Source organism: Vidua chalybeata, chromosome 17 (assembly GCF_026979565.1).
Source record: "Vidua chalybeata isolate OUT-0048 chromosome 17, bVidCha1 merged haplotype, whole genome shotgun sequence".
Lineage (NCBI taxonomy): Eukaryota > Metazoa > Chordata > Aves > Passeriformes > Viduidae > Vidua > Vidua chalybeata.
In genome coordinates, this window is record NC_071546.1 from 7,095,329 (window position 1) to 7,116,518 (window position 21,190).

At 59.0% G+C, this 21,190-nt stretch overlaps 3 protein-coding genes across 3 annotated transcripts; 1 reads left to right on the forward strand and 2 right to left on the reverse strand.

The window, feature by feature from the left end:
• The first annotated feature begins 10,361 nt into the window (after window positions 1-10,361).
• Window positions 10,362-11,704, forward strand: SPINT4 (serine peptidase inhibitor, Kunitz type 4). The gene is made up of 3 exons (XM_053958862.1): window positions 10,362-10,443; window positions 10,646-10,819; window positions 11,169-11,704. The coding sequence occupies exons 1-3, from the start codon at window positions 10,440-10,442 to the stop codon at window positions 11,342-11,344; spliced, it is 354 nt and encodes a 117-aa protein (XP_053814837.1). The 5' UTR covers window positions 10,362-10,439; the 3' UTR covers window positions 11,345-11,704.
• Window positions 11,705-12,142: 438 nt separating this feature from the next.
• Window positions 12,143-17,295, reverse strand: LOC128796803 (SCO-spondin-like). Its single transcript, XM_053958811.1, has 14 exons — window positions 17,150-17,295; window positions 15,970-16,119; window positions 15,551-15,694; window positions 15,142-15,282; window positions 14,717-14,851; window positions 14,484-14,627; window positions 14,231-14,374; window positions 13,888-14,037; window positions 13,650-13,796; window positions 13,442-13,561; window positions 13,198-13,335; window positions 12,775-12,909; window positions 12,555-12,689; window positions 12,143-12,256 (listed from the first exon to the last, which is right to left on the reverse strand). Exons 1-14 carry the CDS (start codon window positions 17,247-17,249, stop codon window positions 12,246-12,248), a joined length of 1,794 nt encoding a protein of 597 aa, XP_053814786.1. The 5' UTR covers window positions 17,250-17,295; the 3' UTR covers window positions 12,143-12,245.
• Window positions 17,296-18,148: 853 nt separating this feature from the next.
• LOC128796883 (WAP four-disulfide core domain protein 3-like) lies at window positions 18,149-20,576 on the reverse strand. The gene is made up of 6 exons (XM_053958932.1): window positions 20,282-20,576; window positions 19,994-20,134; window positions 19,707-19,850; window positions 18,901-19,117; window positions 18,790-18,812; window positions 18,149-18,705 (listed from the first exon to the last, which is right to left on the reverse strand). Exons 1-6 carry the CDS (start codon window positions 20,574-20,576, stop codon window positions 18,392-18,394), a joined length of 1,134 nt encoding a protein of 377 aa, XP_053814907.1. The 3' UTR covers window positions 18,149-18,391.
• Between the last annotated feature and the right edge of the window lie 614 nt (window positions 20,577-21,190).

The window sequence follows — 21,190 nt, forward strand, 5'->3', positions numbered from 1 at the left end:
ATGTGTTTATTTGAATTAAGTGAGGCTGAGATCAGACCTTTGGGAAAGCTTTCCAATTAACAAGAAGACTTAAATCCTGAACAAATTCACAATGATGGAGAAAACACTTTTGCAGGGAGAGAAATATCTTTTCAAGAGTGTGTCAGGGATCACCTAAATCTGACTGATGTGGTGCCTTATTTGGGCCTCCTCCAGGCCCTGGTTTTTAATGATAATTTTTCCATGGATCTCTGTGGTAGGTGCATGTCTGCCAGACATGAACACCTGGTTCACAGCTGAGGTTACCCATATTCTTGCTTGATTCTCAGGGAGACTTTGGACAAGTCTCTCTGACCCTCAGTATCCTCAAGCGTTTATTTCATCAGAGCAATTTGCTTGTCAGACATTCTTCTCCATTTGTTCCCTGAACGTTATCCAGGATTATGGCCTGCTAAAACAGAAATATGCCAAAATTATGGTGTTGTTCCCAAAAGGAGGAACCACCAGGCAAGCACGAGGACAGCAGCCGTGCTGAGCTCTCCGTCGTGGCACTCCTGAGGTTGGAAGGAGCCCTGCCATCCCTCAGGTTGTTCCAGATGGTTTTCCAGGTGCGTGGAAGGGAGTCGGCGCTGCTGACAGCGGCTGGCCAGCGCTGCCTGCCCCGGGGTGCCCGGCTCGGTGGTGATTAACAGCCACAGAAACGCGCGATAAGCACCGGGCCGGCGGGTTCGGCCAGGCGGCGGCGAGGTGTGGAGCACCGGATCTCCGGTGGACATGGGTGGTTCGTGGAGGAATTGCATCCACCTTGAGTCACAGCAGGAGGAGAAGGATAAACCTGTACTTAAAGCACTTCTCTTGCCATGAGCCCTCTTCCCACACAGATTTGTGGAGATTTGTGCAGAGCTGGGCTCCTTCCCTTGCACTGGCCCTGCATTGCCTTGATGAGCTGTTGATGGAAAGCTCTTTGAGCACGACTTTGCTTTTCCAGTGCTCCTGTCAAGTGCCAGCTTAGAGTTTTAGCAATAATATCAATCTCAAACCCATTAATTTCACTCACCCTGCAGTTGTAAATTTAAACTTTATCTATCATCCAGAAACTCCAACCCATTTGTGCTTGGTGCTGATGTGTCCTGGGCAGACCAGTCCTTAAGTTCTCCTACCCTATTCATTGCACATTGCTCTGTGTGTAATTCAGAAAGAAATAATTAAATAGAGAAGGAAAAAATTGGAAAATTAGATCCCAACTCACACTCCTGGGTGACTGGAGAATAACTTGGTGTAAATGGGTTAGCACTCACAGAATTGGATCTTAGTTAAGCTTAATCTGCTGTCTCAAACATATTAAATATGTCTTTACCCTAGGATCACATGCAGAGGAAAGGGGAGGCAGTGTAGCAGTGCGTCTAATTTTCATTTACTCTGACTGTGGGTCTCTGGTGAAGGCCAGCAGTTTGGCTGGCAGTTTGCAAACAGGTTCCTGTGCTCTCCTCAGCTTGGGTGAGCTCTTTTGCTTGAAGTCCCAAGACCTTTTCCTCCAGAGAGGTCTATTTTAGTGCAGCAATGTTTCATTGGAGCAGATGTTCGCTTGGACAATAGCTAATCTGGTGTTTGTGCATGCAGTAACTGTGAACTCTCATTGCAAATTCATGTGGTTATTGAATGCTTGTGTTTAAATTAATAGGGCTCTCATGCACGGGCACTAAATCCTACAATTCATGTTCAGGAGTTCCCAAAAGCTGCATGGAGGCCTAGTTGATGGAGTCTGGTTGGCCTGGGGAAAAGACACACTGAGCTATGACTTTGCCCAGAGTGTGCTGGGCTGTGTGGCCTATCCTGGGAAAAGGGAGGTCCTGGGGAGGCCACAAAGCAGGAGGACATGGGTCTGGGGGACAACATTAACTGTCTCAGGAGACTTTGAGCTCATTTGTGTGCCTAAACCTGGCAACTGACAGTAGGAACTCTGAAAGAGCTGGAGCACTCTGCTTGGGAATGGGGTGGTTCAGAGACAAGTGCTCAAATGAAGCCTTGAATATTTAACCTACAAAAATCTGCAAAGAATCTCCACGTGTGAAACAGGAGCCTTGAATAAAGGGCATTTTGCATGTGGAAGGAGGGAGCTCCTGGAGCTGCTGCCAGGTGCTCTTGCCCTGATCCTGTTCCATCCGGGATGGCAGGGCCGGGACAGGCTCCTGCCTGCAGCAGAGCCCAGCACTGGGGCAGAGCCCGGCGCTGGGGTCACTGCTGTGGATAAAGGTTATCGTGGGGATTCCTGTTGAGACCAGCAGTGAAGAAGACTGCCTCTGTGCAGTCTTGGTTCTCCCTTCCATCCTTCAGTCCTTGTGCTGTCCTCCTTGGAGTGCAGCCAAGTCTGTATCCTGCTCTTGCCTTGGCTGTGGGTGGAGCTGGAGTGGCTCTTCGGTAAACAGAATTAAAGGCAAATGTGGGAGGTTCCTGAAGTCACCTGTGGCTCGCCTCCTCCCATTCCTGGACCCGAGCTGCCTGCTAGACCCTTTAAATTGCCACTTGGCGCAGCCCCGGCCGCAGACTTCGTCAGCATGGCACGAAGCATCCTCCTGCTGGGGCTCCTCACCCTGTGGGCACGGCTGCAGGCAGCACCCATTGCAGGCAAGTATGGGTGGGTGGGAAGAATATTTCAGAATGTTTTTTCCTTATTTTCATAGAATCACAGGTGTTTTGGAGGTGCTGGCAGGTGCCAGGTTGCTGCCTTGCGAGGGCCAGGGAAGCCGTGGGGTGAATGGGAGGGGGGATGAGCCTGGGCCATGTGGGGCTCACTGCAGTGCCACAGTGAACTGTGGCACAGTGCCATCTCTCCCTGAGTCCCCGGCGTCCATGACACTGCTGTGAGCTGGGAGGCACCAGCATGGTGAGTTGCCTCAGCCTTGAGGGCAGCAGGGGTCAGGCAGAGCCCTGAAAACCCACCAGGAAAAGCAGCAGAGGAGAAGACAGCACGGCATCGTGGTTAACTGGGCTGCTGGGTGGGAGCAGTGGATGGAAGGGCAGCATGCTAGGGCTGATGCTGCTGCTTTCTGCTCTCCTACAGAGTTCCATGGAGTAGCTCCAGCTGGGTGGCCACCACCAGGGCAGCTGGGACGCACCCTGAGCCTTGAGCCTGGGAAAAAGCCCAGCACAGTGCCTGACAGTGATGGTGGTGATGGTGACAATGACAACAACAGCTCCAATAGCAATGAAATGGGTGACTCCAATAGCCATGAAACTGGTGAGTCCAATAGCAGTGAAACTGGTGATGATGGCAACAAAGCCAATGACTGTGATGGTGATGATGGTAACAGAAATCAGCTTTGTGATTGCAATCATCATGATCATGGTGACAACGACAGTGATGATGGTGATAATGGTGTCAAGAGTGACCATTCTAATAGCAATGAAGATGGTGATGATGGTGATAAAAATGACCTTTCCAATGGCAAGGACAATGACAATGCTAATGGTGACAATGACAGTGGTGATGGTGATGATGGTGTCAACGGTGACAATTCCAATAGCAATGAAGATGGTGATGATGGTGTTAAAAATGACCTTTCTGATGGCAAGGACAATGACAGTGATGATGGTGATGATGACAGTGATGATGGTGATGATGGAGATGGTGATGGTGATGATGGCAATGATGATGGTGATGATGGCAATGATGATGGTGATGATCTCATCAGTGATGAAAATTCCAATAGCAATGATGATGGTGATGATCTCATCAGTGATGAAAATTCCAATAGCAATGAAGATGGTGATGATGGCATCGACAGTGACAGTTCCAATAGCAGTGAAGACGGTGACTCCAATGACAATGAATATGATCACTACAATAGCAATGAAAATGGTGCTGATTATGGGGGGTGGACATTTTAGATTGTAAAGGTGTAATTGCCCTGGGATTTTCAGAGATTTTTGGGTTCCGCTTTTGTGGCATCCAGCTCAGGCTACCAGATTTCATGCTTGATCTGTGCCAATAAATGTATCTAGTGAATATAAGAGCTTAGTGTCAAAAATTTCTTTAGCAGCTTGGCAACCCAAGTGAGGCACTTGTTCACTCGCCTGTTTTCTTCCAAGCACCAGATATCCAAATTTGCAGCAGTGGATGGTTTCACCCAGGAGCTCTGGAGTAAGGAAGGACTGAGCAGTGAGTGTCAAATCTCTAAAGGAGGTTCAAGTCCTGCCTTATGCAAGTTTGGGTTTTGTGGGTTTTGGGAAAGATGAGCAATGTACCTGGCATGAAGAAGAGGATGCCTTAGCCGAGGCACTGCAGAACTGGGAGAAGATAGTTGGCGCTACTAAATGATCTCTACAACTCACAGTGATATTATGCCAGGAGGAATGGCCATATATTACTTGACATGCTGGGGCAAAACCTGCAGAAGTGTGGCCCACACAGGGGGTTTCAAAGAGACTGTTTTGATTTGCCTTCACCATAGATTACAGAATCAGTACATGGGGCAGATGGACTAATGATATGTATGGGATAACTGAGCTTGGGAAAAGCAGCATCTCGGGAGTGGGGTTGGTACATGATATCCTGAGGTAAATTCTAGCCCAGACCTTGCTCCTCCCTCTGTGCCCACTGAAAAAGGTTTTCCACTGCCTGTTCCTGTTGCTTTGCTTTCTATGCTCACTGCTACTTCACCTGCAACTGCCCCAATCCAATCTGGACAAATTATGTGAGTACTGTTATCAATGGGCAGCCAACAATTATTTTAACTTATATACATTGACCCTGGATACAGGAGATTTAGTGTTGTGGGCTACTAACATGCCAAGGCTGAGGGGAGATGCAGAGCAATGTGCTCAAATTATTTTCTTTCAAATTTGTGCTCCACATGATGAAAACTGGCAGGATTGAAAAGCTATGGGAGAAAAGCTAAAGGTAGCCAGGGACTTTATAAAAGATGAAAAGAGCAAAGAAGTTTTTTGTAAGATATTAGACACCTGCACAGAAGCTGCCTGTTAGGATAGGAAAAACTATAGCAGAGAGAAATAAGATCTGAGAGAGAACTAGAAGGTAGGAAAGAAGCTGTAATATTGTCTTTGAAAATTGAGAAGCTGCATAAACAGGAAGAAAAGCTACAGGAAGAAAAGAAAAATAAATAAAAGTCAGAAGAAAAGATTGAAGTTATATTTATGTGGACTGCCTGTCCTCCGACATTGTATAGATTAGAAAACTAACTGCTATCCCCTGAAGAATGAAATTGGAAGCATTTAGGGCAGCCCTGACCATAGTGAACCCGGAGAAGATGGTTCTTTGTTTCCTTCAAATCTCCCTGAATATGAAACCAGACTCTTTGGAAAAACAGAAGAAACCAGTGGACCTTAGGATAGAGTGGGAAATTATACTCCAAACCTGTCCCATTTGATTTGATTTAGATGACTGATCTGCAAGAGCACTATGGCTGTAAGCCAGGCCAGACTGAAATCTGGCAATTGAAATCCTATTAAGGCAGACATAATAATGGTCCAGACATTCTGATGCTATTGGACAAAAATTAATACAATTTTTAACAGACACAGGAGCACAAGATTCAATTTTAACACAACAGAATGTTGTTGGGTGTTCAACCTGGTCAGCAAAGAGTTAAAATTACTGGAGTAAACAGAACAAGTGCCAAGAGCCAAACCACCCAGGTTAATTCATGGCCCCTGGGCAAGAAGCAGGTGTTGGCATGAAGTGAACTTGCTTTGCAGTTAGAGATCATAATGAAAACATTTGGGTTTTGATGTTCTGAAAGGCCAAACCTGGTGTCTGCTGTCGTGACTGTGGTGATCATGACTGTTGAAAATTTTCTATTATTTGAAGGTAGCTGAGTGCTTGTTTCATATCAGGAGCTGGACCTGACAGGTGCAAGCTGAACTTTACCTGAACCCTATTGGGTGTGTTGTGTAGGTAAAAGACAGAGAGTAGTGAAATCCAGGGCTGACAATCTGAACATTAATACTAGAATAGACAAAGCTGTAGCTTAAATGTTACTTAAAAATGAATAGCTGGAGTAGACAGCCCATAGATCATGGTGTATGAACTGAAACAACCATATTGTAACATGGACCACAGAACTGAGTGAAACCCCCACCAAAACTGACCTCAGAGGGTGTGAAAATGACCACGTGGCAGCCACTTGGTAACAAAACAGTGAGGCAATGAAGAGTGAGAAGACCCCAGAGCCTAACAATACTCTTGATCTGGACTGTCAGTGAGGGATGGGGAGTTTACACTCTAAGGATATAATTGCCCAGAGATTTCTTTGTTTGGGGTCCTCCTTTTGAGGCTGCAGCTCAAGCTACCAGATTGCATGATTGATCTGTGCCAATAAATCTATCTGATGGAGATGAGAGCCTGGTGTCAAATTTTTTAACACCAATGATGATGATGATGATGATGATGATGATGGTTACAGTGATTACATTTGTTGACTTATGCCAGAAAGTATACAAGGAACATGTGAGGAGAGGAGAGCCCACAGTGTGTGGGTGCAGGGGCCTCTTCCTCTGCCTCACTCTACCAGGGCTGGTCCTGGGCACCAGTGGTGTTTTGGGCAGGACCTTCTCTTTCCCAATAAACCCCACAGTGGCCACTGGCTGGGTGTGACAAGCTGTCCTTGGTCAGTGCCTGGCACGGCCAGATCATTGTGGCTGCCCCAGCCCCATCCCTGCACAGGGACCCTCTGGTACTGCTCCTGCCCAGGGTGGGCTCAGCAGGACCCTCTACCACAGCAAAATGCTTCTGTTCCATGTGGGAGACCCCCAGAGACAGCCCCAGACACACTCCCACCCAGGACCCACAGCGCATCTCTGGACCAGAGGAAACCTCCCCATAGGGTGTGTGGCCCCAGCTCCCTGAGGCTCCCCAAGCATCCTCCAAAAGGGACCCCATCCCTCCCACAGGGACTGAAGGTCTCTCAGAAGCTGGTGGGGGCTCACCAGCAGAGGAATGCAGCAGGAGCCAGGCATTGTTCATCACAGACTGGGTTTACTGGGGGGTGGGGGGCACAGACACCCCTATGGTAAGCACGGAGCTGAGGGTGCTGAGGTGGGATTGGGAGGTGGGGTGATTATCCAGCAGTGGATGGAGCCCTCCATGGCTGGCTGTCCAGCTGTCCAGCTGTTGTCTGGCTGTCTGGTGTCGGTTGGCTGCACAGACTGGGTCCTTGTTCCAGGTCCAGGTGGGGGCTAGGTGAATGCTGGGAAAGACAGGAGTCCGTGTTCAGGCACGACTGGGCACATCTGTCAGCCCCACAGTGGGACCCTGGGGATGAGGGCTCCAGAGACCCCAGACAGCTCTCCCCGGGAGCTGTGGGGGGTTTGGTGGTCATTTCTGCAGCATGCAAAAATGTAGGGGAGATGGCACAGGTGGGATGCTGCACTCCCAGCCGTGGTCACAGTGGTCTCTGTGCCCATGGCTGCAAATCCTCCTGCAGCACTGTTCCACTGGCTCGAGCATCCACCTATGCCCACCCGTGCCCACCCGTGCCCACCCGTGCCCACCCACACTCACCTGGGGAGACCAGCCGGGCCCAGAGGCAGCAGAGCCCCAGGAGCAGGAGCAGCGACAGCAGCCGCATGGCATGGATGGGCAGCGTGGGGGCTGCCTCTCTGGGCACAGGCAGGGGTTTAAATCCTCCTGGGGCAGAAGGTTGATGCCCATGACCTGGCCCATGCCCCAGCACCTGACAAGCTCCATCCGAGCGTGAACCCTCCCGTCCCCTCCCTCCTTTGGGCAGCTGGGCTGGACAAGCCTCGCGGGAGGCAGGAAGGTGCTGCTGCTTGGTGCTGGGCTCCGTGCAGCCCCAAGAGAGCCGCACTGTGCCACAAGACAAGAGCAGCCAGTGCAACTCCCGGCTGCAGGAGACAGGTACGGGACAGGGCCGGGGGATCCCGCTTGGGGATGGTCTGGTGAAACAGTGGAGGAGGCTCCCCGGGCTGGGCGCTGTGGAGCAGCCCGTGGTGCCCTGGCAGCTCTCCGGGCATTGTTCTGCCTCTGGGAACAATCACTGGTTCCCGAGGGACGTCCTGTGACCGGACACGGTCCACAGCCCCACGCTGCCACCAGCCCCTCGGCCCTGCCCAGCCGCTGCCCAGCTGGCCCAACACCTGGAGACCAGGAAAGGTCCAGGGCCACGGGGTCCTGCTGCTGGGGACAGGGGGTGGGGGCTCTGTGTGGGCACCAGGACTGCAAGGCTGGAGCAACGGGTCCCGTGTCCTTGCCGCAGGCTGGGTGGGTGCTCAGATTCCCGTCACACGGTGCTCAAGCTGCCTCTGCCCCTTCATGGGATTGGCCGCACTGGGCACTGCAGAGTGTCGCAAGGACGCCACCGGAGCTGCCGGGGCTTTCCCTGACAGTCCCTTCCGGGAGTGCCTGTCCCTGGGAGAGGCAGGAGGGTTCACGCACTCTGCACGTGTATGAGTGTGTGTGCACACGTGGGAGCCAGGTGTGGACACGTGTGTGTGCAGTCCAGGCTCCCTGTGCTCCTGCTCAGCCCCTCGGCACCGCTCCTGGCCTGGCCAGGAACATCATCCCCGTGGCACAGCGCCGCCTCTGTCTCTGTCCCTGCTGGCTGCCGCATTCCTGGGAGGTGCCACATTCCTGGGTGTTCCCTGGGTACCCCGGTCACTGCTTTCCCATAGAGGAGGTCTGGCTGGTGGCTCTGCCCTCATGGCTGCACCCATTGCTTGCCCTGCGGGTCCCTGGTGTCAGGGCAGGACAAGGGGGTACGACACAGGTCCTCCTCTGGGAGTGGTTTTCTGTCATGTGAAACCTCAACATCTACCTGGGAGCAGCCCCCTCTCATCGCTGGGACCGTCCCTGAATCCACCGTGGTGTTGTCCCAGCCTGGCCATGCTGTTACTGCCGGTGCAGCGACAGGCGGGGCTGCTCTGGAAGACGCCATCAGTTCGTCCAGTGATCACCCGGCCGCTGCGATTCCCCGGGGAGACAGCACGAAAAGTTCAGCCTCGGTGGATTTTGGCACTGTGGCCACCGAGGGTGGCCGCTAAGTCCCTGTGTAAGGGTATCTTTCCCATTGCCCACCCTGACTCTGAATCCCCGACCGCCTCCGGCACGTCCCGCCGGATTTGCTCCCACCCCTACTCAGGACTGGCCACGTCACCGTGTCCCGAGCCGGGGACACTGCCAGGACCTCATCCCGGGGCTTCGCGGGAGAGGCAGGAAAAGCTGCGGTGGGGCGTGGGCGGGGGGCGCGGGCGGGGGTGGCATCGCTCTCCAAACCCCACCCCGACTCCGACTTTCCTGGCCCCTCCCCACGGAGCTTTCCTCGCCCTCCGCTTCCCCCTTGGGACAATAATTACGGCAGTAATTAGGATAACAATTATTCTTGCTGAATGGGAACATCTTAATGTGTTTCTCCCTCCTTTGGCAGGTTTCACCCCACGCCCACCCACGGGTACGTGCGGGTGCCTCCCAGCTCAGCGCCCGGGGCCCTGCGCTGCCGTGGGCCCGGCCCCTCGCCTGGAAGCTGAGCCGGCTGCGAGCCGTGTCCCAGCCCCGGGGGCCACCCAGGCACGATGCAGCCCCTGGACCCCCAACCTGCTGCCAGGAGCAGGGGGCTGCCGGCGGGCACAGGACACGGCTCCGCACTGGTGTTCCGCGGGAGCAGGGTGGGTGAAGGGGGCGGCCCCAAACCGAGAGAGGGTGATGAGGAAGGCGGCAAAGGGACAGGATGGGAATGGAAGGGAGCATCAGCGGGACCTGCCTTCCACAGCCACAATGGTAGGCAGCGAGGTGGTACCCACAGGCTCAGCCCTGTGCATGGGTCCGTCCTGCCCGGGATGCTCTCTGTCAGACGTGAAGAAGCATTGGAGAAAGCGATGAAGGGATACACCTCTGGCACAGCTTTTCCTCAGGACTTGCACCACAGGGAGAGTGGTGCTGCAGTGTGCTGTGCCCCAGCCCTTCCCTGGCTGATGGCTGCGCCAGAGCTGGCAGCTTTCCATGCCCTGGCATGGCACTGTCATGATCCCTGGCAATGGAGAGGCCGGTGCCAACCTTCCCACGTCTGTCCCCAGCACAGGCTTATCCCCAGGAGGCTACGGAAGCTGCTGGTGCTGCCCCAGCCCAGCCTGGGCATGCTGCTGCCACCCGGCTGGGCTCCCTGAGGGCTGTGCCTGCACAGCTGTCCTGTCCTACCGGTCCCCCCAGCTCGAGGGCTGTGGCCAGGATGCCACCAGGGAGACCAGGCCCTGCCCGGGTGTGGCTCATTACCTGCATGGCAGGTATTAGCTTGGTTTAGGCACCAGCCCTGCTCCCTCCGCCCCGCCTGCACACCTTAAATCCCAGCCCACCACACCCGAGGCCAGACCTGGCCATCCAGGGCACCATGGAGCTGCCACCTGGTTGTCTTCTCCTCCTGGCTGCCCTGCTCCCCCTAGCCAAGCGGTCCAGCCCGGCCCCGCACACACCTGGACAAAAGGAACTGGGGATGGGTGAGTGTGGCCAGGTCATGGCCTGGGAATGGGGATCCTCTGAGTGCCACTGTTGCCCAGTGCTTCCCACTGCCCCACATGCTGCCAGGTGCCTACAAGTGTGGGACTGTGGGAGCTTGGGGTCTGACGCCGGGGCACTGGGGGGCTGCTGCGGCCCCTGCTGTGTGCCTCTCAGCAGCGTCCTGGCCACTGTGTCCTGCAGCAAAGCCTGGGTACTGCTACCACATCCCAGAGGTGGAGGACCTGCTGGACAAGGACTGTGGCTCCTGCCACATGGGTGCCTCCTGTTCACGCTGCACCCGTGATGCCGACTGCCACGGAGCCACCAAGTGCTGTCCCAGCAAGTGTGGCTACACATGCCAGGAGCCAGTGTTGGGTGAGGACTCCGTGGTGGTTGGGGCTCTGGAGTGGCAGCGTGGCATTCACAAGGGTGGGTGACAGGAGGGGTGTTGGCTGGCATGGGGTAGCAAACTGGGAAGGGAGGTCCCTGGGGTGTTCCTGAGCTCTTGATGGGTCTTGCAGACCCTGGGGGTCACCACCCTGTGCTGTGGGGAAGCTACTGGTGTGTGGGGCTGTAGGAAGGTGGTGCAGGGCTGTGTGCTGGCACGAAGGGTATGGCAGTAAAAAGGAACCAGAACTGTGCAGGGCTGAGGGCGTGAGAGTGCTGAGCGTGGTGATGTGTCCCCCCCTGCCCTGGCTCAGCCTGTCCCCTTTGGATCGTGCAGATTTCTGCTACCTGCCCTCAGTCTGTGGGAACTGCAAGGCGCTCTTCCGCCGCTTCTTCTTCAATGCCTCCAGCCAGCAGTGTGAGGAGTTCATCTACGGCGGCTGCGGCGGCAACAGGAACAACTTTGAGACCAAGGGCGAGTGCTTCCAGGCCTGTTCCCACGTCAGTAACTAGCAATGTGCTGTGGGCCATGGGCCACAGATGGCAGCTGCTCCTGGCCCCTCTCCTGATGCCCCAGCTCTCAGTTCCAGGTGCCTGGCAGTGCTGGCCCAGGAGGTGGTGGCTTCTGCACAGCCCCTGCCTGGGGGAAGCTGCTGCTGGTGGCCATATCCCCGACCCTACAGGGAGACCATGGGGCTGGTGGCAATGAGGGCTGTGGGCCTGGGTAGCCATGCTGGGGGCTGTGGCTTGCCTGGGATGCTCACTGGCCTAAGGACAGGGACATGTGCCCCTGACAGCGTGGATGCCCCCTCCTATGCCTGGTGCCTGAGCCGAGGAGCCTGTCCCTCCCCTTGGACTGTGACAATACAAGGACGGGTCCCTGGATGAGCACGTCTGGGTCTGGTCCTTCCTGCCTGTGCTGGCAGGAGCAGACAGTGCCCGTCCCTCTGGGCACTCGTCCCTCATGGGGACCGGGCGGTGGGTGCCTCCAGCAGCATGGCACGGCAGGGCTCACCCAGCCACCACCCTGCAGCTCCCCTTGCCACGGATGGGCTCCCAGCCCAACCAAGCCTTCAAGCTGCCGACATGACCTGACTGGGAGCTGAAGCCACTGAATGGAGGAGGAACAGCTCCTGCCTCGATGGATGCCTGGGGTGGTGCCTGTCCCCCCCCGCCCTGAGCCGGGTCTGTGTGTCTGCACTGCTTCACTGGTCCTGTGGCACCAACTGCGGCTGAACCTCCTAGCCCTGAAGGCCTCAGGTGATTTCAAGGCCACTCCAGGACCACATGGGGCATCTGGGGGCAGTCAAGCACAGTCTTTATTGCTGGAGGTGGTGGGGAGGGGAGAGGCCAGCTGGGACTCATGACTGTCCCATGTCCCCTAGCTTCCTGCTGCAGAGGAACTGCTCTCCCATCACACAGCATCTGAAAAGGAGGATATGCTTTTAGGGAGCAATAAGGCTGCAGGAGTGAGGGACCAGTGGCCGTGCTGGCCAGCTCCATGAGAGCTCCATCCCACTCTGCATCACTTCAAATCCCCTCTCCCTGCAAATGCGTCTGCTGGGAGCAGAGCAATGGGGCAGCAGTGGGAACTGGCCTCACAGTGATGCTGAGCTGGGAGCATGCTGAGGGCTGTGCCCTTCATACAGGTCAGCTGGCACCCTGCATGACCTGGTGCTAGCCCTGGTGCTGGCCCCCTTACGATGGCCATAGGCCTCCTTACCACCAGGCACCCGTGTGCAGACGTGGCCACAGCCGTTGCTGCAGCACTTGTGGCCCCAGGGACACTCCTCATCGAGGCTGCACAGGTCCAGGCAGGTCCCACCGCCCCCAGGCATGGGGCACACTCCACCTCTGCCTGCAGAGCAGAGCACCCTGCCATGGACCACCTGGCTGAGACAGCCCATGTCTCCTGGGGCAACACTGGGTCTCCTGTGCCTCACCTCCAGGAGCGTCCATGCAGACACGGCCGCAGGAGGTGCGGGTGCACCTCTGTCCCCAGGGACACTGTGAGTCGGCCTCACACTCCTCTGAGCACCGCTGAGCACTGGGCTGGGGCACAGCCACAGTGTCACGCTCTGTGGGGAGGGGAGAATGATCACCTGGTGACTAAGCTGAGGCTGTGTGTGCTCATCACTTGCACAGAAAAGGGGGGAGGCATGGAAAGAAGGATGGGGGCAGATCATATCTGTGGAGGGTGTGAGACCCCCACAGGTACAGCCACCTTGGCAGACCCAGCTCAGGGTTCCAGTGTGGTCATGGTGAGGGGTGCTCATTGGGGATGAAGGGCCAGGAATGCCCCAGGGTGGGTGCCAAGGGGACCCGGGCTCTGTCCCTGCTGGGCTGGGCGGGTGTGAGGGGCTGACCTTGCAGGGAGGCTGGCGTGCAGACGTGGCCACAGCCGTTGCTGCAGCACTTGTGGCCCCAGGGACACTCCTCGTCGAAGTTGCACAGGTCCAAGCACGTGCCCCTCTCCCTGGGCATGGGGCACACTCCCACTCTGCCTGCGAGGTAATCACCCAGCTGGGACACATCTGGCCTGGGGCACCTCACCATGGGGCACTCCATGGCAGCCACACATGTCTCCCAGAGGGCCTGGCTGGTTCTCACCTCCAGGGATCTCCATGCAGACGTGGCCACAGCCGATGCTGGTGCACCGCTGCCCCCGGGGACACTGTGAATCAGCCTGGCACTCCTCCACACACCGGCCATCAGCTTTGTCCCCACTGTCTGCAGGGGCACCAACTTTCTGTCACCTGGCTGCCCTTGGGGGGCTGAGGCTGGGGCCAGCTCCCCCAGAGCAGGCTATGCCTTCTACCTCTGGGCACGGCCACGCACTCCCGGCCACAGCCGGTGTCACAGCACTTCTCCTCTCGCCGGCAGACACTGTCATCCAGGCACTGGCTCCCGCGCCGGCGCCGCAGGTCCCAGCACGGCCCTGCCCGGGGGCATTCTCCGGCGTGCTCTGCCAGAGGAGGGGACTCGGGTGAGGGCGGAGGTCCCAGCCCCGCTCTCACATCGCTCCCCCGTGCTGGTGACCGGGCTGCCACGCTCACCTTGGGCAGGGCGGGTGCAGCGCATGGCGCAGCCAGAGAAGCAGCACTTCTCCTGCCGGGAGCAGTCCCTGTCGTGGGTGCACGAGTCCATCTCCGTGCACGGCTCCGATGCGTGTTGTGGCCTCACTTTTGGGCACACACCGGGTTTTTCTGAGAGGGACAGGAAGAGACAGCAGGAGGAGGGACCACCCTGTATTGCAGGCACCTCCTTTGGTGCAGCCTCGGGGTGCCCTGACCCGGGGATCTGAGTGCTTGCCCTGTGGCAGCGCTGTCCCACATCCTGCGCCCAGGAGCTCTGACAGCATTCCCGGTGGAATCACTGTTCTAGTGATCGTCTCCTCACCTGGTTCGGGGGCTGAGCACACGTAACCACATCTGCTGCTGCTGCAGCACTTCTCAGCCCCTGGGCACTGCCAGTCCTTGGTGCAGGTGGTGCCACACGGGGCCAGCGAAGCCTCCTCAGCCAGCGGGCAGATGCCTGGTTTCTCTAGGGGCAGGAGGCAGCAGGGCTGGGAGTGCAAGCAGCAACAGCGGGTCTTCCCCACCCAGTGTCACAGTCCCTGGAGCTGGGGGACACCCCTGCCCGTATCTGGCACCTCGGGACGGGGGCAGGCAGACGTAGTCGCAGCCACGGAGGCAGCACTTCTCCTCGCGGGGGCACTCGCCATCGTGCCAGCACCAGGCTCTGCAGTCGTAACTGGGGAACAGCCCGGCACGGACTGGGCAGAACCCGTCCTTCCCTGCAGGCATGGAGTGGGGTGGCTGCAGTGCCACTGCTTGGAGACACGGCCGTGGCGACCAGGGCACATGGGGCTCCCAGCCCCCTCACCTTGGCTGTTTGCCACACAGTGCCTGCTGCACAGCTGGTGACAGCACACGTGGGACGGGGGACAGTCCTCGTCCTTGAAGCATCCCCACTGGTGCTGCAGTGGCCTTTGAGTGACTGGGGCAGGGCTGGTGTCCTCTGCACCGTGGAGCAGGATGAGAGCATGATGGTGGCCTCACCGGAGGCTGGTTGCTCTGTGCCCTTCCCTCCCCACTCCAGTGCCCACCTGGGGGCTCTGCAGTGTGTCCCCACCCCAGACCTGGCAGAACCCACCCTGGTGAGCATGGGATGAGGGGTCCCGTTTGTGCCACAGCTCTGTGCCATGGTGGCTGCTGCCCCACGGCGTCATTCCCGGTCTCTGAGCCATGTCCCCGCCCTCACTGCCCATCCTGTCCCATCCTGTCCCATCCTGTCCTGTCCTGCCTCACCGGCCGGCACTCTCGGCAGGCACTGGTGGCCACAGCTGCTGTTGCAGCATTTCTGCGCGTCGGGGCAGTCGCTGTCGCCTCGGCACCGCTCCCGGAATGGTCCTGGCTGCACCGTGGGGCCCTCGCTGGGCTTGGGCTGGTCTGACAGGGCAGAAGGGGTGTGACGATTCAGCATCCCCCGCTGGCGCCCTGCCTGCCCCGGGGGTCCCTGGTTCCTGCCATGACCCGCACATTCCTGGTGCCTGCGGCCACGTCCCGGCGTTGGGTTTTCCCGGCAGCTGTCAGGAGCTGCCGGTGCAGGGAAAGCACCGTGTGCTGCCCCAGGGGCCAGGGCGTCAGGGAGACAGCTGTGGCACACAGGGTCCCTGGGGCGAGCCGGGGCTCCCAGCCGTCCCCGCCGAGTCCTTACCCTGCGCCGGCTCCAGGCAGGCAGAGCCGCAGCCCAGCGGGCAGCACTTCTGCGCTCCCAGGCAGTCCTTGTCCTCCAAGCAGGGGAAGGAGCAGGGGGCAATGAGCCCCTCGGGGGCTGCTGCCGGGCAGGCACCGGGCTTCTCTGCAGCGCCGAGGGGCCGAGAGGTGAGGCTGCACTGCAGTGTCCTAGGGCAGCACCAGGAAACCTGCCCCTGCCAGACCCCTCTGCCTCACCCTGGCTGCCCCCCTCCCTATGTCCCATCCCATCCACACATCCCAGTGGCAGTCAGGAGGCTGCTAGCAGCGCACAGGGGGTTGCTCCATAGCAATGGGGGTTGCAGAGGGAATGGGACAGGGAGAGGGGTGCCAGCTGCCCTGGGACAGAGGCGTGTCAGCGGCTGTAGCGTGGTGCCGTACCTGCTGCCGGGGGGATGCAGCGGAGCCGGCACTCCCAGTGGCAGCACTTGAGCCCAGCGGGGCAGCTGGAGTCATTGGCACAGAGTGGGGACTCCAGGCGCAAGCAGCGCATGAAGTCCCGTGGACACCGCCCCGGTTTCTGGGAGTCCCCTGCGGTGGGATGGCAATGTCAGGACAGTGCCAGAGCCCCTCATCCTCCATCCCTGGGGAAGCAGGATGTGGGTCTCTCTGCAGGGAACTGGAGCAGGGACTGCAGCCCAGGAGTTGGAGACTTCTCTGCATCATGGCCTGGGGCTGCTGGACCCCCACACCGAGACCTGCATGGCACAGCACAGTGTGGCACAGTGTAGCGTGACATGTCATGGGGCGGGGCGGCACGGCCCGTGTGTGCCCTCGCAAGTGCCACGAGGAGTGTCACTGGCCCTGTCAGGGTGAAGCCAGCACCAGCTGGAGGTCAGGATCTATTCCTGAGCATCCTGCTGCCACAGGCATCCTCACTGCAAGCAGCACGCTCCTCACTGCTGCCGTCTCCTCCTCTTCCTTCTCCTCCTCCTCCTCTTGGCACCCTGTGCTCCTCTTGGCCATGTTGGGAAACCTGGGACAGCCCTGCCTCTGGTACAGGCGAGCTCCAGCTGGCGCCTGTGCCCAGCTCCTGCTGCCAGCTGGGGCTGCGGCGGGAGCTGCCTCTGCCAGCAGCCGGGTGTTTGGGCTGCAAACAGACGCTGCCGGAGTTTCACTGCAAACAGCAGCTGCTTGGTTCAAACAAAGAGGCACTGGCTGTGGTCTCTGTGTGGGCAGAGCCACACCGCAGCTGGGCACCACCGCCCCAGGCACTGTCCCCCGGCGGGGGGATGGCAGCAGGGGTCTGTGCCCAGGATGCAGCAGGGACCCTGCTGCACGTGGTACGGCTGAGAGCTGACAGTTGCTGTGCCCGTGGGGTCAGGGGGTGCCCACGGGGCTGAGGGCATGCACACATGTCCCTGCACCCTGGGGTGGGGGCAGGGTCCCCCAGGCAGCAGGGCTGCAGTGCAGGTGCTGCAGCCAGCTGGGACATGGTCCCTGTCAGCATATGCTGGGCAGGGACAGAGGGGACACGGCAGGGACATGGGGGCCGGGATGCAAGGAGCTGCTCCCAGGCTGCCTGTGCCGGCAGCTGCTGGGTTTGACTCCTGGTACTCACCACCCTTCTCTGGTGTTACACTCGGCTCTGCCCTGAGTATGAGGAGGCCCAGGAGGAGGAAAACTCCTGGGCTTATGGTGCTGCTGGAGATGCTGTGCATGTCTGGAGCTGAGCTGGGGCTTGGTTTAAAGTCTGGGGCGCCTGAAGTGCCAGGGCAGCTGAAGTTGAGCTGCCTGCTGTGGCAGCTGGTTGTGCTATGGGCAGGAGGGGCAGGAGGAGGGGCAGTTCCCAGAACCCGCCGGCGCCCCGCCAGCCATCCCGCTTATCTCTGCCCAAGCCCTGCTTTGGGGTCATGGTGACCTGTGGGGCTGGGAAGGCCAGATGGGGTCAGGCACTGCTGTCCCCCATGTTGCACCACCCCATCCTTGCTGGAGCTGGCTGCCACTCCCACTCTGGGTTTCCTTTGAGCCTCACTCACCCCTCTGCTCCCTGGAGTGGGGGCTGTGGATAGACCCCGTGGCTTGGTCCTGGCATGGCAGCACGAGGGGTTCTAACAGCTCTACTGCCATGGTGCTGCTTCTCAGCCAAGTGAAGCTTCCATGCATGGGACTGCTTGGGATCCAGCACCATGAGTAAGCAGGTCCTGCCGTGGCCCCTGGCACATGGGTGATGCTCCCTGCCCCCTTTCTTTTCTGGGTGCTCTATCTGTCCTGACCCGTGACTGCTGTTCCCACCAGGTTTTGACACTCTGGGATGCTAATGAACCCTTCCTTGGCACAAGGAATCTGAGGGAACTGGTTTTCCAGTCCATGACTGGTGAGTGGACATCATGCAGCCCCCAGGCCCAGCAGGATGGTTACCATGGAACAATGATGGCTGGAAGTCACCTGCATGGAACTGGGACCCTCTCCCTGCCCTCGGGCAGCGCCTGCGTGCAGGGATGGCTGCCTGCACCTCCCTGCCTGCACGCAGCCCAGGCTGCCAGCACCTCCGGGAAGCAGAGCACAGAACAGGGATGGTGACCTAGACCAGAGGTGCCTGTGGGATGGTTTATTCTGTCTCAGTGCTGTGGAGTAGCTGGGGCCACTGTGGATGCAGGGTTTTGCCTCATGTGGGGTTGCTAGGAATCTTGGCCATGGGTAGTGCAGGCAGCATGCAGCCCTTAATGGCACGGCTGGGGGTGCCAGGGACCCTGAGCAGAAGCATCGGAGTCAGCGCTGGTGCCATCCTGCCAGTGCACAGGGTCCAGTGCAGGGAGAGGTGTGGGGTGCACCAGCACCTCTGCTCAGCCCATGGGTGCAATCACAGTGGGGTGGGGATGACCCTGAAATGGCAGCTCCTGGTGCAGCCCTTCATGGCCATGGCTACGCTGTACCTGGAAGAGGCAAGTGAGGTGGTCAGTGAGGATGCCTCAGTGCTCCTTCTCTGAGGGATGGGGAGCCCTGTAGTGCTCCCACCCTGTCCCCCCTCTGTCCCCTCCAGGCTGGACCCAGGAGGCAGCAGGCTGGAGGGGACTATACCCCACAGTGGGTGGACGCAGACGCAGCTGCAGCCCTGCAGGCAGCACTTCTGGCCAAGGGGACAGTCCTTGTCCTGCAGGCACAGGAGGAGGCAGCCTGATCACCCTCTGCTGCAAGGGGACAGAGACCTGGCCATGCTGGCACATATGGAGAGAGAAAGGGGTGAGGGGCTCAGGGCACCCCTCCAGGGTGGAGGAGCTGCCCTGCCTGCAGGGTGAGCTCCTCACTGAGCTCCTGCCCCATTGGACAGCAGCTCAGTCCCCAGCTTCCCATTGCCCCCCGGAGGGTCACGGTGACAGATAGGGAGGGGGCACAGGGGTCTTGGCCCCACAGGGTGCCGATGGTTTACCCTTGGTGGGTGGTTTGCAGATGTGACCACAGCCAGTGGTGCAGCACTTGTCGTCCCCAGTGCAGTCACTGTCAGTGTCACACCGCTCCAGGCAGGGCCCCAAGGAGCCCCGCAGCACCATGGGGCACACGCCGGGCTTCGCTGTGGCACGGTGGCTCCCTGGTGACAGGGAAGAGTGCAGCTGTGCTGGGATTCTGTCCCCAGTCCCGCTCCTGGCGCAGCCTCGGTTTCCATCCTGTCCCTGTCCTGCGCGTCCATCTTCCTTCCCCAAGCACCATGATGACCTCAGTCACCAGCTCACACCCATACCAGTCTGACCCAGTGAGACCAGTCACAGCTCAGCTGGTAGCTGGAGTGGTGAAGGACAACCCTTGCTTTGGTTGCAATCTGAGAGGGGTGCAGGAGGAAGGGTCAGGAGGGGGTTCAGCCTTTCACGCACTCAGAGCCATCTCCCGCCCGTAACGGAGGAGCTGGGCCTGGGGATCCCTTCCCACAACCCTGAGGGCCAGCTCTGAGGGCTGGGGCTGTGCCCAGGGCAGGCGTGTGGCACTGGGAGCTGCAGCCAGTGGCACACACTCCCTGGGGCCTGGATGGATGCCACCAGCTGCACACTTGGCCGGGCACAGCCGCTGTGGCTTGTCCAGCAGTAGGGCCAGGCACACATTGGCTCTGCCAGGGGGGAGATGGGCTAGCACCAGTGCAGTGGTGGGCTGGACATGGGCATCAGAGAGGGCTGGAAGGGCTGTACCTGTGTCTGGAGGGGTGCAGGCCAACCCACAGCCAGAGAAGCAGCACTTGTGCTCCCCAGGGCAGTCCCGGTCATCGGTGCAGCGGTTGGGGCAGGCAGCAGCTCTCCTCTGGGCACGCTTCCATGGGCAGAACCCAGGTTTGGCTGGAGGGAAGGCTCAGGGTCTGGCATGCAGCCAGCCTGGCCCCACTGCCCACGACTCCCCTATAGTGTGATGGGGGCTGCAGACCCCTGGGGCTGCCCCAGGGCATCCTCAGCCTGGCATGGGGATCCCCAGGACACCTCACCTGGCTCAGCAAGCACGCAGCGGGTGCAGCAGCCGCGGGTGCAGCACTTCTGCCCCGAGTGGCATGTGGTGTCATTGTGACATCTCGTCCCACAGCTTGGCCCGATGGCACTGCCAGCACGGGGGCAGTAGCCCGGGCTCTCTGCAGAGGGAGATGCTCCATGCAGCCATGTAGCCATGTCTCAGGGAGCAGGGACACCCCCGCCAGGGGCACCAACACAGGCACCAGCCCACATCCCACCCATTGCCCAATCCTCGTGCTGGCATCCCTTGGGGTGAGCAGCAGTACCTGTGGTGGGCAGGAGGCAGGTCCAGACCTTCCCGTTCTGGCAGCACTTCTCAGCACCAGGGCAGCCATGGTCGGAGAGGCAGTACAGTCCGGGGGGCCAAGGGGCTCCGCTCGCCCCCACTGGGCACTCACCCACTTTGGGCGGGGCAGGCGGGGCAGTGGGGGTCCAATGTCCCTGCAGGGCCCGGTGAGGGGATGCAGTGAGGGTGAGGGCAGTGCCCTGGTCCCTGGGGCTGTGCTGCTGGGCCAGGGCGAGCAGCGCCAGGAGCACCAGAAGGGTGCAGTGGCCCAGCATTGTGCTGCAGTCAATGTGCTTCTGGGCAATGGGCTGGGATTTAAACCCTGCTGGAGTGGAGGCTGGCCAAGCCAAGCTGCTCCTTCTCATGGCAGCACACTTCCAGGACTGTGGGAGTGCTGGGCATGAACAATTCAGCTTGGGGGAGACTCCTGGGGCAGTTCTGGGCTTATGGCCCATGGCTGACACATCCGCAGCTCCCTTTCTGGGTCACTGGTGACCTGTGAGCAGCTGGGCCAAGGGCTGAGCAGCACTCCCAGAGCCACACCATTGAGAGCATGGATGGGACACAGGAGCGGTCCTGTCCCAGTCTTCAGTGTCCGCTGGATCCCTCCTGGCACACCTGGAGCAGGGAGAGCTGCTGTGGAGCTGTGGTGCTGGCACAGCCTGCACCTGCACCGCAGAGAGAGGGCGAACCAGCACCAGACACTGGGCAGTGCTGGGCAAGGTGTGGGGCTCACTCAGTCCCAGGGGATGGCTCTGCCAAGGGTGGGGGCTATGGGGGTGCCAGCCCCTCCCAGGTAGGAGGGACATGCTCTGATCCCAGGGGCTGGGAGCAGGAGCAGGCAGGTACGGAAGAAACAGGGCCCCTGGAGACCTGTGGAGAGCAGGAA

Coding starts and splice junctions, on each gene's coding strand:
- SPINT4 (XM_053958862.1), top strand. Junction 10,820..11,168: donor ATGCCAGGAGCCAGTGTTGG/GTGAGGACTCCG, acceptor TGGATCGTGCAG/ATTTCTGCTACCTGCCCTCA.
- LOC128796803 (XM_053958811.1), bottom strand. CDS start 17,249: ATGCACAGCATCTCCAGCAGCACCATAAGCCCAGGAGTTTTCCTCCTC. Junction 15,283..15,550: donor CTGCCTGGAGCCGGCGCAGG/GTAAGGACTCGG, acceptor CTGCCCTGTCAG/ACCAGCCCAAGCCCAGCGAG. Junction 13,336..13,441: donor CTGCATGGAGATCCCTGGAG/GTGAGAACCAGC, acceptor ATTACCTCGCAG/GCAGAGTGGGAGTGTGCCCC.
- LOC128796883 (XM_053958932.1), bottom strand. CDS start 20,576: ATGCTGGGCCACTGCACCCTTCTGGTGCTCCTGGCGCTGCTCGCCCTG. Junction 20,135..20,281: donor CTGCCTCCTGCCCACCACAG/GTACTGCTGCTC, acceptor CTCCCTCTGCAG/AGAGCCCGGGCTACTGCCCC. Junction 18,706..18,789: donor AGCTCCTCCACCCTGGAGGG/GTGCCCTGAGCC, acceptor GAGGGTGATCAG/GCTGCCTCCTCCTGTGCCTG.